Consider the following 13,996-nt stretch of genomic DNA (forward strand, 5'->3'; position numbering starts at 1 on the left):
GCTGTTTGCCTCCGGCAGGGCTGTACCGAACGCTTCGTGTCCAGCCCGGAGGAGATTCTGGATGTGATCGACGAAGGGAAGTCGAACCGTCACGTGGCCGTCACCAGTGAGTGTGGGGGTGGTGGACACAAACAGCTCTGGGGTCTGGAGGTCTTCTTGCTTCTCTTCTGTGCGCCTTGGGGGCGAGCAAGCGGGGGCGCAGGGGCCTCCTGCCTGTGTTAGCCCAGTGCCTAGGAGATGTGGTTGGGAAGACTTTTCTCGCTTGGTGGGCGCCGTGGCCCGCAGTGGGCGCCGTGGCCTGGAGTGGCCGCAGTGGCCGCTAGTGGGCGCCGTGACCCGCAGTGGCCGCTAGTGGGCGCCATGGCTTGGAGTGGCCGCTAGTGGGCGCCGTGGCTCAGGCTGCACTCCGCAGGGGTTGGTAAGTAAAGGACCCACATTTCCCTGCTCCCGCAGACATGAACGAGCACAGCTCTCGGAGTCACAGCATCTTCCTCATCAACATCAAGCAGGAGAACATCGAGACCGAGCAAAAGCTCAGCGGGAAGCTGTACCTTGTGGACCTGGCCGGGAGCGAGAAGGTTGGGGATCTCTGGAGGAAGGTGGAGGGTGTGGCGGGGGAAGGTTTGCCTTTTTAAAAATTAAATTTGAGACCGGGCGGCGGCGGCGCATGCCTTTAACCCCAGCACTCGGGAGGCAGAGGCAGGCGGATCTCTGAGTTCGAGGCCAGCCTGGGCTACAGCGAGATCCAGGACAGCCGGGGCTGCACGGAGAGACCCTGTCTTGAAAAACCAGATGAGGTGACAGCGGTCGCGGCTCCCCCTGACCCCCTGTTCTGTAACCTCTGACAGGTCAGCAAGACTGGCGCGGAGGGGGCTGTGCTGGATGAGGCCAAGAATATCAACAAGTCGCTGTCGGCCCTGGGGAACGTGATCTCCGCCCTGGCTGAGGGCACGGTAAGCGTTCCCCGGGTTTCTCACCACGCCCGGCCCACGGCTGCCCAATCCCTAGTGGGAACCACGTACCCTCTGCTTCCCTGTTGAAGATCTTTTATTTATTTATTTATTTATTATGTATACCAAGAGGGCGCCAGATCTCATTACAGACGGTTGTGAGCCACCCTGTGGGTGCTGGGAATTGAACTCAGGACCTCTGCAAGAGCAGTCGGTGCTCTTAACCTCTGAGCCATCTCTCCAGCCCAAAGTAGCTTTCCTCATTCGCGGTCTGCCCGCCCCCCCCTCTAGAAAAGCTACGTGCCCTACCGCGACAGCAAGATGACGCGGATTCTCCAGGACTCTCTGGGGGGGAACTGCAGGACAACCATGTTCATCTGCTGCTCGCCCTCCAGCTACAACGACGCCGAGACCAAGTCCACCCTGATGTTCGGGCAGCGGTCAGTGTCGGGGTCCCCAGAGGGATCGGGGGGGCCCTGCCCCTGCCTCATCATCCCTTGCTACCCTCTCCCCCCGCCCCCATCACCAGAGACCAGCCTGAGTCTCATCTTCGCCTTCTCTCTTCACTCAGGGCAAAGACTATTAAGAACACTGCCTCGGTGAACCTGGAGTTGACTGCTGAGCAATGGAAGAAGAAATACGAGAAGGAGAAGGAGAAGACCAAGGCCCAGAAGGAGACCATTGCGAAGCTGGAGGCTGAGCTGAGCCGGTGGCGCAATGGTTAGAGAGGGGACCCTCCCCACCCCCCATGGGAGTAAGAGGTGTGGCTTAGGGGACGGCCCTGCCTGGGAGTGTTGAAGGCCAGCAACAATCTCGAGGGAGCCGGGCTGTGTTTCTGGAAGAAGTGCAGAGGAGAGGCCGTGAATAAGCCGATTGCTGCCTGAGGTCCCCCAAAGGCGGAGGAGCTGAGGTCCCGGAGACCCTGGCTCCGAGGGGTCGGGAGGGTGGACTTGGGCATGCAGCTCCCTCTTCTCCACCTGCACCCGCTTTTCTCAGGGCTGTGACGTGACTCCTTAGCTAAAGCAGCTTAAGGGTGAACGTGTCTACGGTGGCTCACAGTCTGAGTGTGCAGGGGCGTGGTGGCCGTGGTGGCCGGGGCCGGAGGTAGCTGCTCACATTCCACCTACAGTCAGGAAACAGAGAGATGAGGGCCGGTGTCCCACTCGTTTCCTCCTTTTCTTTTTCGGTTTTTTGAGACAGGGTTTCTCTGTGTAGCTTTGGAGCCTGTCCTGGAACTCACTCTGTAGACCAGGTTGGCCTCGAACTCACAGAGATCCGCCTGCCTCTGCCTCCCGAGTGCTGGGATTAAAGTCGTGCGCCACCAACGCCCAGCCATTTCCTCCTTTTCATTCAGTCTGGACACCAGTCCGGGAAATGATGCTGCCCACTTTTAAGGTGGATCTGCCCAGTGTGACCCACATTTAAGGTGGATCTGTCCAGTGCTGCCCACATTTAAGGTGGATCTGCCCGCTTGAACCAACTCAGCCTGGAAACCCCCTCCAGAGCTTTGTCTCCTGGGTGAGGCTGGATACTGTCACCTTGATAAGATCAGCCATCACACTGTCTTTCCTCTCTGTCTGTCCCTCTGTCAGGAGAGAACGTACCTGAGACTGAGCGCCTGGCTGGGGAGGATTCAGCTCTGGGAGCTGAGCTCTGCGAGGAGACGCCCGTGAACGACAACTCATCCATCGTGGTCCGCATCGCCCCGGAGGAGAGGCAGAAGTACGAGGAAGAGATCCGACGCCTCTACAAACAGCTGGACGACAAGGTGAAGGCAGCCGGGCGGGGTGCGTGAGCCGCGAGGTGGCGAGAGCTGGCGTGGGGCTGGCGTGGGGCTGGCAGGATGGCTCAGCGGCAGGAACAGGTGGCTGCTGCCAAGCCCGGTGACCTGCATTGCGTCTCCGGAGAGAACCGACTCCCACAGGTTGTCTCCTGGCCTCCACGTGAGCCCCGCGTGCACACCCCACACAAACACATGCACACTGTGGTTTTTTTTAAGAAGTCGCTTTGTCCCATAGATCCAGGGAGGCTACACAGCAGGGGGGACCCTAGGATGACTGTGGCTTAGAATAAGTTTTGGTTTTTCTCAATCACTGGGCAAGCCTCAGTGAAACATTTCACTATTAGGATAAGGATTTGTACTGTATCCAGCTGATAATAGAAAAAATAAAATAAAAAAAAGACACCCCCCCCCCCAAAAAAAAGTTCCAGGCCAACCTGGACTATATGAAGAGAACCTGCCTCAAAAATAAATGTAGTATCTGTTCTTAAAAAAAAAAAAAAAAAGAAGAAGTTGGTTTGTGCTGCCATTATGCTGAGGAAAATGAGTTTTAAAAGCAGAAGAAAATGGAAGAGACTGGTCAACTATCACTAGATGTAACACTGTTAACGTTTTACTGTTCTTGGTGTATTGTGCAACTGAGGTATACAGGAGAGGTAGTTTGCATCTTATTTTTCCTTTAAATTTTTTTTTTTATTTTTTTAAGATTTATTTATTATGTATGCAGTGTTCTGCCTACATGTATGTCTGCACACCAGAAGAGGGCACCAGATCTCATTACAGATGGTTGTGAGCCACCATGTGGGTGCTGGGAATTGAACTCAGGACCTCTGGAAGAGCAGCCAGTGCTCTTGACCTCTGAGCCATCTCTCCAGCCCCAGCCAGTGCTCTTAACTGCTGAGCCATCTCTCCAGCCTCCTTATTTTTCTTTCTTATAGATAGCCTCATATTTTAGGTGAGCCCCAAACTCCTGGCTCTCCTGCCCCAGCCTCCTCAGTTGGGGTTACAAGTGTGGCCACCCTGACCAACTCCAGTTTTTTCGGTTAGCATCACATTAAAACTAGTTTTAACAGTTCTTCATAAAAAGGTCTGTTTAGGGCTAAGGGCATAACTCAGTTGGTAGAGTGCCTGCCTGGCATGCACAGAGCCCCGGGTTCAATCCCCAGCACCACGTAATGCCAGGCATGGTAACACATAGCTATTATCCCAGCACTCGGGTGGAGACAGCCACATCAGAACACCAAGGTCATCCTGAGCCACATGGGGAGTTTGAGACCAGCCTGGAAACTGTTGAAAACGAAAGAAGTTTCTTTTAAACAGATGTCTGAGAATCCATTTATTAAAATGTATTTGGCTGTTATGAATAAACATTCGCTTTTGAGGCTGGAGAGATGGCTCAGTGGTTGAGGCCACCGGCTGCTCTTCCAGAGGACCTGGGTTCGATTCCCAGCACCTACATGGTGGCTCACAACCATCTGTAATTCATGTTTTAAGAGATCTGATGTCCTCTTCTAGCTCTACAGGCACCAGCATACATGTGGTACACAGACATATAGGCAGATAAAACATCCACATACATATAATAATAAAATAAAAATAATTATTTAAAGTAAACACTATACACATATAGACAGAGAGAGAGAGAGAGAGAGAGAGAGAGAGAGAGAGAGAGAGAGAGAGAGAGTGTTTGCTTTTGAACCAGGTGTGGAATTTCTGCTCTATAATCCCAGCACCTACAAGGCTGAGGCAGGAAGATTGGGAATTTGAGGCCAGCCTGGGATACATAGTTCTAGGCTAGCCTGGGCTACATGGTAAGACCCTGTCTCATCACACACTAGCACAGAGATCCTGGTCGAGGTGGCATATGCCTATGATCCTAACACTTGTTAGGTTGAGACAGGGGGATCAGAGTTCAAGGCCATTTGCAGCAGTTACATGGACATGCAGAGTTCAAGACCAGCCTTAGGCATGTGAGACCCTGTCTCAAAGAGTAACCCAGTTCTTAATCTGATTTTTTTTTTTTCTTTTAAATGATTTGGCTAGACTGGAGTGCTAATGTGAGAGTTCTAGGCTACAGGGTACAGATGTGCAGACTTTTGCTGTGTACTGCCATGGTGGTCCCAAAGGAATTTAAAAGTGACATGCTGCAGTCCCAGAAAGAAGCCGGGGACCAGGCTTCCTTTTGATATGTGAGCTTTTCCAACTCACAGCAGCCAGCACTCTGATTTTTCGGGGATCTTGCTTCTTCCTCTGGTCCTGGCCCTCTAAAATGGGAGAAGTAGCCCCTCACCACCCGCTCTTGCCTCGGACAGGATGATGAAATCAACCAGCAGAGCCAGCTCATCGAGAAGCTGAAGCAGCAGATGCTGGACCAGGAGGAGGTAACAGCCTGAGGGAGACCCCAGATGATGCTTTGCTTGTCTTCCTCCCTGCCAATCAAAGCAGGCTTCTTTAACCCAGTGAGGGAGGGACCAAGGAGGTTGGCAGAGTGTGGGCACAGCATGCCCGAAGCCCTGGCGTTGATCCCCAGCACAGCGTAAACCAGATGTGGTAGCACATACATGTAATCTGGTCACGCCTATAATCAGGATTGAAGTTCACACGTCATTCTTGGCTACAAAGACTTGGATATATGAAACTTTATTTAAGAAAAAAAAGTGAATGGAAGAATGGGCATGCTACCTACTGGCTAGTGACCCACGAAGACCTTTACAATCTGGAAACTTCACTTAGGAGGTTGATTCAGGAAGATCAGAGTTCAAGGCTAATCCGGGCATGATAGTGCACGCCTTTGATCCCAGCACTTGGGAGATAGAGGCAGGTGGATCTCTGAGTTTGAGGCCAGCCTGGTCAACAGAGTGAGTTTCAGGACAGCCAGAGCTATACAGAGAAACCCTGTCTCAAAATCAAACAAATAAACTAAAAAGAGTTCCAGCCTATTTGTAGCTACACAGTGACTGACCAGGTTGTTCTTAAAGTCCCGGATGACTGAGTCCAGGTGCTTTTACATTCTAGTTAGTGAAGCCTGATGCTCAGGTCCCCTTGGCTTGTACTTCAGGCATGTGCCGGGGGGGGGGGGGGGGGGGGGGGGGGGCGTTGGAGCTTAAGCTCGCACAGACCTAGGGGCCCAAGAGGCGGAGTGAGGTCTCGCGTGCCCTGCCTCTCCCCAGCTGCTGGTGTCTACTCGGGGAGACAATGAGAAGGTCCAGCGGGAGCTAAGCCATTTGCAGTCCGAGAACGACGCCGCCAAGGATGAGGTGAAGGAAGTTCTTCAGGCTCTGGAGGAGCTGGCCGTCAACTATGACCAGAAGTCCCAGGAGGTGGAGGAGAAGAACCAGCAGAACCAGCTGCTGGTGGACGAGCTGTCCCAGAAGGTGGTGAGTGGCTGGCGAGTGACCCGAGGGTGCCCTAACCTCGGAACACCTCCGCTTCCTGCCGCGGCTGCACTGCTGTTCAGTGAGACGCCCTCCCCTGCCCTCCCCTGCCCTGCCCGGCCCCTGCCATGTGCCCCTTCTCTCTTCCAGAGGCTTCTGCAGGGTCTGTATTCTCTCCATAGAAGCCCCCAGAGTCTTACATGATATGAGAGAGGCTCTGCTCAAGCTGGGAAGGGGAGCAGGAGGCAATGGTAGTGACCTTGGGGGCTGTCTCTAGGCCACCATGCTGTCCCTGGAGTCCGAGCTCCAGCGGCTCCAGGAGGTCAGTGGACACCAGCGAAAACGGATCGCTGAGGTACTGAATGGGCTGATGAAGGACCTGAGTGAGTTCAGTGTCATCGTGGGCAACGGTGAGATTAAGCTGGTAAGTGGGGGGGTGGGGGGTGGGGCGGGGTACGCAGTGGTGTTCGGGGCACTCTTGCTCTGGGCACTGGAGAGGGAGGTGTGGTGGGACAGTCCATCCTTTTGGGGTACGGAGAAAGGCAGGCCAAAGAGCCAGGAAACATCCCCTACAAGAGCCAGATGTGCTACCTCACATCTGTAATCCCAGCATTTGGAAGATCAAGGCAGGGAAAACGAGTTCTAGGCCAGCCAGGGCAAGCAAGATCAGTTTTGTTTTGTTTTTCTTTTTTTTTTTTTAAGTTAACAAAAAATAAGGGGGGGGGGGACCGTGCCTCAGATTAGACACAAAAAGACAGATTTGTAGGAACAACCGAGGGGACACATTCTAAAGGGGAGAGAGAGAGAGAGAGAGAGAGAGAGAGAGAGAGAGAGAGAGAGAGAGAGAGAGAGAGAGAGAGAGAGATTCCTGTGGCAAGATCTAGAGGTGACACAGGGTAGAAATGATATCTGTGCATAAGAAAATAACCTACTGGAGGCTGAGCGGTAGTGGTACACACCTTGAATCCCGACAGTCAGGAGGCAGAGACATGCAGATCTCTGAGTTCGAGGCCAGCCTGGTCTACATAGTGAGTTCCAGGACAGCCAGGGCTACACAGAGAAACTCTGTCTTAAAAAACAGTCAAAACCCAAAGCAAAACAAAAAGAAGAGGAAGGGGAGGAGGAGGAGGAGGAAGAGGAAGAGGAAGAGGAAGAGGAAGAGGAAGAGGAAGAGGAAGAGGAAGAGGAAGAGGAAGAAGAAGAAGAAGAAGAAGAAGAAGAAGAAGAAGAAGAAGAAGAAGAAGAAGACCACCTATTGGAGTTACCAGGCAGAGCTGGTCTATATCTGCAAAAGGAACTCCATCGGGGAGTAGGGTGTGTGCAGCTGTAACCCCAATCCTCAGGAGGCTGGGACAGAAAATGCACCCAGGGGTTTGGGACTGGCACAGGCAATATTGCAAACAAAAGAAGACCCGTTGATTTTTTAAGGGGAAGGCTATCAGCATCCAGTATCTGAATGTCCGCAGAGGCTTTGAAGTGAAATGTTAGTTGACAGGAGCGTGTCTTGTTAGGGCTACATTGCTGTGGTGAAATACCAGGACCAAAAGCGACTGGGGAGGACAGGGTCTATTCTGCTGGCATACTCCAAGTCACAGTTGGCTGAGGGAAGTCAGGGCAGGAACACAAACCTGGAGGCAGGAGCTGATGCAGAGGTCATGGAGGGGTGCTGCTTCCTGGCTTGGTCCCCTTGGCTTGCTCAGCCTGCTTTCTTATGGAACCCAGGAGCATCAGCCCAGGGATGGCCCCGCCCACAATGGGCTGGGCCCTCTTCCATCAATCACTAATTAAGAAAATGCCTACAGCCGGATCATATGGAGGCGTTTTCTCCAAGTTCCCTCCTCTCAGATGACTAGTTTGTGTTAAGTTGACAGAAAACTAACCAGTACAAGCTGACAAAAGGTGCTCAGGAATTGCCCGCCTCCTTGAGTCCCTTCGAAGGGGTGGGATGCAGGCGGAGGGTGAGGGATGTAGGCACACGCTGTCTGCCTCAGAGAGAAGCAGCTCCTCCCTCCTCTGCCCACCCTCAGCCAGTGGAGATCAGCGGGGCCATCGAAGAGGAGTTCACTGTGGCCCGACTCTACATCAGCAAAATCAAATCGGAGGTCAAGTCTGTGGTGAAGCGGTGTCGGCAACTGGAGAACCTCCAGGTGGAGTGTCACCGCAAGATGGAGGTGACTGGGCGGGAGCTGTCGTCCTGCCAACTGCTCATCTCACAGGTGAGTGTCTGAGGAGGAGAGCCCAAGTGTGAGATATAGAAAATCTCCTGGCTGGGTGGTGGTGGCGGCGCAAGCTGGGTGGATCTCTGTGAGTTCAAGGCCAGCCTGGTCTACAGAGTGAGTTCCAGGACAGACAGAGCTACACAGAGAAACCCTGCCTGGGGAAAACCAAAAGTCAAAACAAAACAAAAACTTCCCAACACCCACCCTGATGCCAGTGTCTTGGGTCAGTGGAGATCAAGGACTGAAGAACCAGGGTGATAGCGGGGAGGATCCAGGCCAAAGACGTGAAGCTCAGGGGGTACTGTCCTCGGACTCCATTGTCTGAAGGGAGAGTCTCCGTAGCAATGGCCTCTGGCCTTGCATCCTCATGGAAAGTGTAGCAGGAATGGCATGGGAGGGAGCTGCAGTTTACGGTGCTAGATCCTGGTACCTTGTCTCCTTTATGCCATGGCCCTTCCCTTACCAGCATGAGGCCAAGATCCGTTCGCTCACGGAATACATGCAGAGTGTGGAGCTGAAGAAGAGACATCTGGAAGAGTCCTACGATTCCCTGAGCGATGAACTGGCCAAGCTTCAGGCACAGGGTGAGGCTTCCTTAGGTCTATCCCAGCCATCCTTGGAGCTGAGGTCCCAGACGGGACTGGAAAGGAGAGTCACACACATCGGAAGAAAGGACCTGATAGCGTCTTGCTTAGCATCGGCCCAGAGTCCCGAGGGTCAGCTCACAGGCTACTTAACACGTAGCCTGGCTTTTGCATGTAGCTCGGTTTTCACGAACCCTAGACCCTCGGTTGTTCTCCATCCCTGGTGAATCACATGGGACTGTCCCAACCCAGGACATCCCCAGGCACCCATCCCCTGTGGCCTGGAGCTCTGGGATCATGGAAGCTGTCTTCCTCTCTTTCACTTAGAAACTGTGCATGAAGTGACCCTGAAAGACAAGGAACCAGACACACAGGATGCAGAGGAAGTGAAGGTGAACTGGGAAGCTGCGTGGTGTGCTTGGCAGGGCGGGGCAGGGGCGGGGCAGGGGCGGGGCGGGGGCGGGGCTGGCTGTCCGCCTGGGCACTGGCTCCGAGCATGGGGTTGGGTTGTTTGCAGAAGGCCCTGGAGCTGCAGATGGAGAATCACCGTGAGGCCCATCACCGGCAGCTGGCCCGACTCCGGGATGAGATCAATGAGAAGCAGAGGACCATCGATGAGCTTAAAGAGTAAGGGTCCCAGAGGGCGGTGTCACGTCCGTCCTTGAATCTCACAATGGCCACTCCAGTGATCCTTCTGGATCTTTAATGTCCAAGGTCATTTCCTCAACAAGGACACACGTTGAAGCCCAACTTCAAGAGACATGGGGAGGGCTGGAGATGTGGCTCAGTGGTTAAAGCACTGGCTGCTCTCACAGAGGACCTGGGTTCGATTCCCAGCACCCACATAGTGGCCACAGCCATGTGTAACTCCAGTCCCAGGGGAATCCAACACCCTCTTCTGGCCTCCTCAGGCATCAGGCACACATGTAGCACAAAGACATACAGGCAGACAAAACACCCATGCACATAAAAAAAAAATTAATGGAAAAAAAAAAAGAGAGACAAGAAGTTAGAATTAGTCCTGTCCTTGGGGCTTTTATAATTGGGGTACTCAGGGTCCCATGCTCTCATGAAAAAGGGAGTGGGGTTTATCCCTGATACCTGAGGGCAGACACATCAGGTCTCACTGGAGCACCCTCTTCAGAGCGGGCTCCTATGTGAGGGGCGGGACTGCCTCTTCTCCGTTCAGTGCCCCTCTGTTCAGTGCCTCTCCGGTGTCCCCCCTCTCCTCCCCAGCCTGAACCAGAAGCTGCAGCTGGAGCTGGAGAAGCTTCAGGCTGATTATGAGAGGCTGAAGAACGAGGAGCATGAGAAGAGCGCCAAACTCCAGGAGCTGACGTGAGTGACGCTAGCCACCGGCTGCAGCGGCTGCAGCGGCGGCGGCGGCGGCCGCGGCGGGCTCCAAACTGTGAATCTCTGGGAGAGGTCACTGGAAGCAGGCTTGAATGGGGTGCGGGGAGCAAGGAAAAAGAGACCAAATGACTGCCAGGCTGGACGTGGTGGGTGGCGCTCGCCTTTAATCCCAGCACTCGGGAGACAGAGGCAGGGGGATCTCTCTGAGTTCGAGGCCAGCCTGGTCCACAGAGTGAGTTCCAGGGCAGCCGGAGCTGTCCAGAATGGAAATCAGATTTTGAAGCAGTGTCGATGGTATGGTTGCAAGAAGCTTTGTATGTGGCTGTGCATAAAGAAGAGTGGGCAAGGATGGCCACCTGTGAATCATAGAATCGTGGCCTTTCATAAAATGTCCTGAGCTCGCCTTTCAGGATTCCTTTCTGATTACTGCATTGCAATACCTCAAGTAATTTGTGTAATACACACTGATGGGCTGGAGAGATGGCTCAGAGGTTAGGAGCACTGACTGCTCTTCCTGAGGTCCTGAGTTCAATTCCCAGCCACCACATGGTGGCTCACAACCATCTGTAATGAGATCTGGCGCCCTCTTCTGTATACATAATAGATAAATAAATCTTTAAAAAAAAACAAACCACACTGGTAAAGTTAAGATAAAGGAATGGTAGGGAGGAGCCTCCTGAGGGGTCTGTCTTTCTTATCCGTCTCTCCCCTTCTTTCTCTTGCTGCAGATTTCTCTACGAGCGACACGAGCAGTCCAAGCAGGACCTCAAAGGGCTGGAGGAGACAGTTGTGAGTGGTTTCCTCCCGTGCCACATTAACACAGTAGGGGGCGCTCTTCCCCACCCTCCTCAGTTCTTCCTAGTCTGTGTCTCCCGCCCTCTTACTGTACGCCTGTGGCTCGGCCGGGGCGCCCAGGGGCGCCTGTTCATCGGGGATCCCAGACCCACTTGGCTGGGTAGCCTGAAGGTTTCGATGAGTGTGCAGGGGGAGGGCAGACCGGGTATCTAGCCGTCCCCAATTCTGAGTGACTCTTTGCAGGCCCGGGAACTCGGGGATCCCAGACCCACTTGGCTGGGTAGCCTGAAGGTCTCGATGACTGTGCAGGGGGAGGGCAGACCCGGTATCCAGCCGTCCCCAATTCTGAGTGACTCTTTGCAGGCCCGGGAACTCCAGACCCTCCACAACCTTCGCAAGCTGTTCGTTCAAGACGTCACGACTCGAGTCAAGAAAGTGAGTGGCGTCCTCCAGCCTTGCCCGCTCCCTCTCCCCCGCAGGGTTCTCCAGCCTGCCGTCGTCCCCGTGTGGTTGGTTTGGTCTCGGACAGCCATGTCTTTCTTCCCTTCCCTCTAATCAGAGTGCAGAAATGGAGCCCGAGGACAGTGGGGGGATTCACTCCCAGAAGCAGAAGATCTCCTTTCTTGAGAACAACCTGGAGCAGCTTACTAAAGTTCACAAACAGGTGCGCGTCCAGGAAGGGACAAGGGACGGAGAGAACCCGAGGCCAGGACCCTGCGGTACCCAAATCCCGAAAGGCCCCTCGGATTTGGGAAGAGCTAGTTGCATGTGGTCCTTAGCTTTCTCTTCTATTTCACTACTTCCCTTCTTGGTACCTCATCTGGATCCACGTGCACACTGATCTTTGCTCTGTGAGTGTTCTGCCCCCCCCCTTTTTTTCTGGCCTTTATTTTTAAAGATTTATTTATTCATGTATATGGGTACTTTGTCTGCATGTACATCTGCACACCAGAAGAAGGCATCAGGCAGTTGGGAGCCCCCATGTGGGTGCTGGGAATTGAACTCAGGACCGATCGGAAGAGCAGTGAGTGCTCTTAACTACTGAGCCATCTCTCCAGCCCTACCTCAGAGGAAGAGGTTGAAATGTGTGGGTGTTGTGGAGACACTGGAGCTGTAACCACAGAGGAGGGCTGTGAGGTCACTCAGTGGCAGAGCTGACCTAGCCTGCACAAGCCCTGGGGGGCAATCTCTAGCACTACAGTGGGGTTGGGGTGTAATAGAACCAGACTTCAGATGGGATGTAAGAAAAACAAGGGAACTGGGCTTTTTCTTAGCTAAAAAAAAAATCTCCACTTGCCTCCCCGGGGCAGGTGTGCGGGACATTAAATGATGCTCTTCCCATGAGCCACCCAGGCCCTAGTGGGGACCCCACCTAGTGGGGACCCGTCAGAACCCTGCCTTGAGTTGCCGCCTCTCTGTCCCCTCTTGCCGCCGCCGCTGCTGCGCCGTTTGTGGAAGACTGGGTTTCAAAGGTATGGGCTGCCTGGGTGAGAGCGCAGCCCAGAGGACGGAGGACAGGAAGTGTTTGGTGTGTCCGCTGCAGAAGTGTCCTCATCCATGCCAAGGAGCCAACACGCTCCAAAGTCTGGCTCTTCAGTGGATTCCTAAAAGAAGCCCCTCCCAGTCAAGTCCACCTTTGGATTCCGTCGAGACTCATTCTCCCTGGCCGAGCTCACCTTCTCCCAGCCTGATGCCCATGGTGCCATAAAGACTCAGTGTGCATCCTTCTGAAAACTTACCAAACCTGACGGGTCGTAGCCTGCTGGGGTTGTGTTCTTTGGGTCTGCTGAGGCCTTAACTATTATCTTTCCTTCCTTCTCTGACTATGAAATGGTATAACATCTTCACCAAAAAGTTGAGTGACAGCTAGGAAATAAAAAAAAAAAAAGGCAGGCTGGGGTGGGGGTGGGGGCGGGGGCGGGGTGGGGTAGCCTAGTTGAGCGTACTTGTAGAGTCTGCACAAAGCCCAACCCCAGGACACATCAGACTGGGGCCAGGCATGGCAGCACACGCCTGTGATCCCAGCACTTGAGAAGCTGGAGTTTGAGGGCAGCCAAGGCTAGAGTTCTGGGCCAGCCTGGGCTACATAGTATGACCCTGTCTTTTCATCCTTCCTTCCTTCTCTCTCTTCTCCCCTGCCTTTCTTTCTACTTTCTCCCTTTTCCCTTCCTCAAAGCCTGTACTTCTGCTCTAAGTCCCACACCCCAAAAATTGCTCCCCTGAAGGACAGATAGGATAAGCATGATGTCCTACCCGGAAGACACAGTCTATGAAGGAAACAGGGTTGTTGAAAACTCAGCATTGCCCCAGTTAACCTAAACCGGGACCCCCCACTGTGTTCTCTGCTGTGCTGATCAGCCTGACTGCCCCCCTCCCTCCTGGCCCCCAAGACCTTGCATCTTAGCAGTCTCAAGTGCCCCAGTCCTTGTGTGGACCCTGCAAAAAGATCCGTGGGCCTCTTCTGTCTGCGGAGTGGTTGCTATCACACTCTAGTTTAATTTAAGTGGGGGGTGGGGGTGGGGAGGATGGCCCTGGGAGGTCCTTGGACGTGAAGGTAATGAGCACAAATGTTTGTACGATCCGATCGCAAACATTTTCTTTCCTTCCTGGGAGGCTCCGTGTGTGGCTGCGAGGGGGTCCCGGGTTCCAGCTTCTGCTTTGCAGGGGCACACTGCACTTCTCAGCCGTGTCCACCCTCTGGCCGTCATGCGCCCCCCTTGCGTGCTCACACAGCCATCTCATCCCCCCCCCCTCCCCCCGGGGCCTGGAGCTGTCCGTTTGGCTGTGACGGGCAGTGGAGGGCGTGCCCAGGTGGATGGAACCTGAGACAGGGCTGGCGGTAAAGGAGGTTTTGCTGCTTAGGAAATGATGGCGGGAGCCGGAGAGAACTGGACAGAACTGCATATTACCTAGAAGGGAAGGGAAGGTCTCTCAAGGAAAT

At 53.9% G+C, this 13,996-nt stretch overlaps 1 protein-coding gene across 1 annotated transcript in view; it reads left to right on the plus strand.

Moving 5' to 3' along the window:
• Kif5a (kinesin family member 5A) overlaps nt 1-13,996 on the plus strand; it is a 40,730-nt gene that overhangs the window by 20,335 nt on the left and 6,399 nt on the right. Inside the window, exons 7-23 of the mRNA XM_076554118.1 lie at nt 19-106; nt 454-578; nt 849-953; nt 1,242-1,390; nt 1,522-1,670; nt 2,543-2,718; nt 5,043-5,111; nt 5,901-6,107; nt 6,382-6,528; nt 8,132-8,320; nt 8,790-8,907; nt 9,235-9,299; nt 9,425-9,534; nt 10,144-10,245; nt 10,989-11,049; nt 11,419-11,490; nt 11,615-11,719. Of these exons, the coding sequence (XP_076410233.1) occupies nt 19-106; nt 454-578; nt 849-953; nt 1,242-1,390; nt 1,522-1,670; nt 2,543-2,718; nt 5,043-5,111; nt 5,901-6,107; nt 6,382-6,528; nt 8,132-8,320; nt 8,790-8,907; nt 9,235-9,299; nt 9,425-9,534; nt 10,144-10,245; nt 10,989-11,049; nt 11,419-11,490; nt 11,615-11,719 (2,037 nt within the window). The remainder of the gene's footprint in view (nt 1-18; nt 107-453; nt 579-848; nt 954-1,241; nt 1,391-1,521; nt 1,671-2,542; nt 2,719-5,042; nt 5,112-5,900; nt 6,108-6,381; nt 6,529-8,131; nt 8,321-8,789; nt 8,908-9,234; nt 9,300-9,424; nt 9,535-10,143; nt 10,246-10,988; nt 11,050-11,418; nt 11,491-11,614; nt 11,720-13,996) is intronic.

This window comes from Peromyscus maniculatus, chromosome 18, assembly GCF_049852395.1.
Source record: "Peromyscus maniculatus bairdii isolate BWxNUB_F1_BW_parent chromosome 18, HU_Pman_BW_mat_3.1, whole genome shotgun sequence".
Lineage (NCBI taxonomy): Eukaryota > Metazoa > Chordata > Mammalia > Rodentia > Cricetidae > Peromyscus > Peromyscus maniculatus.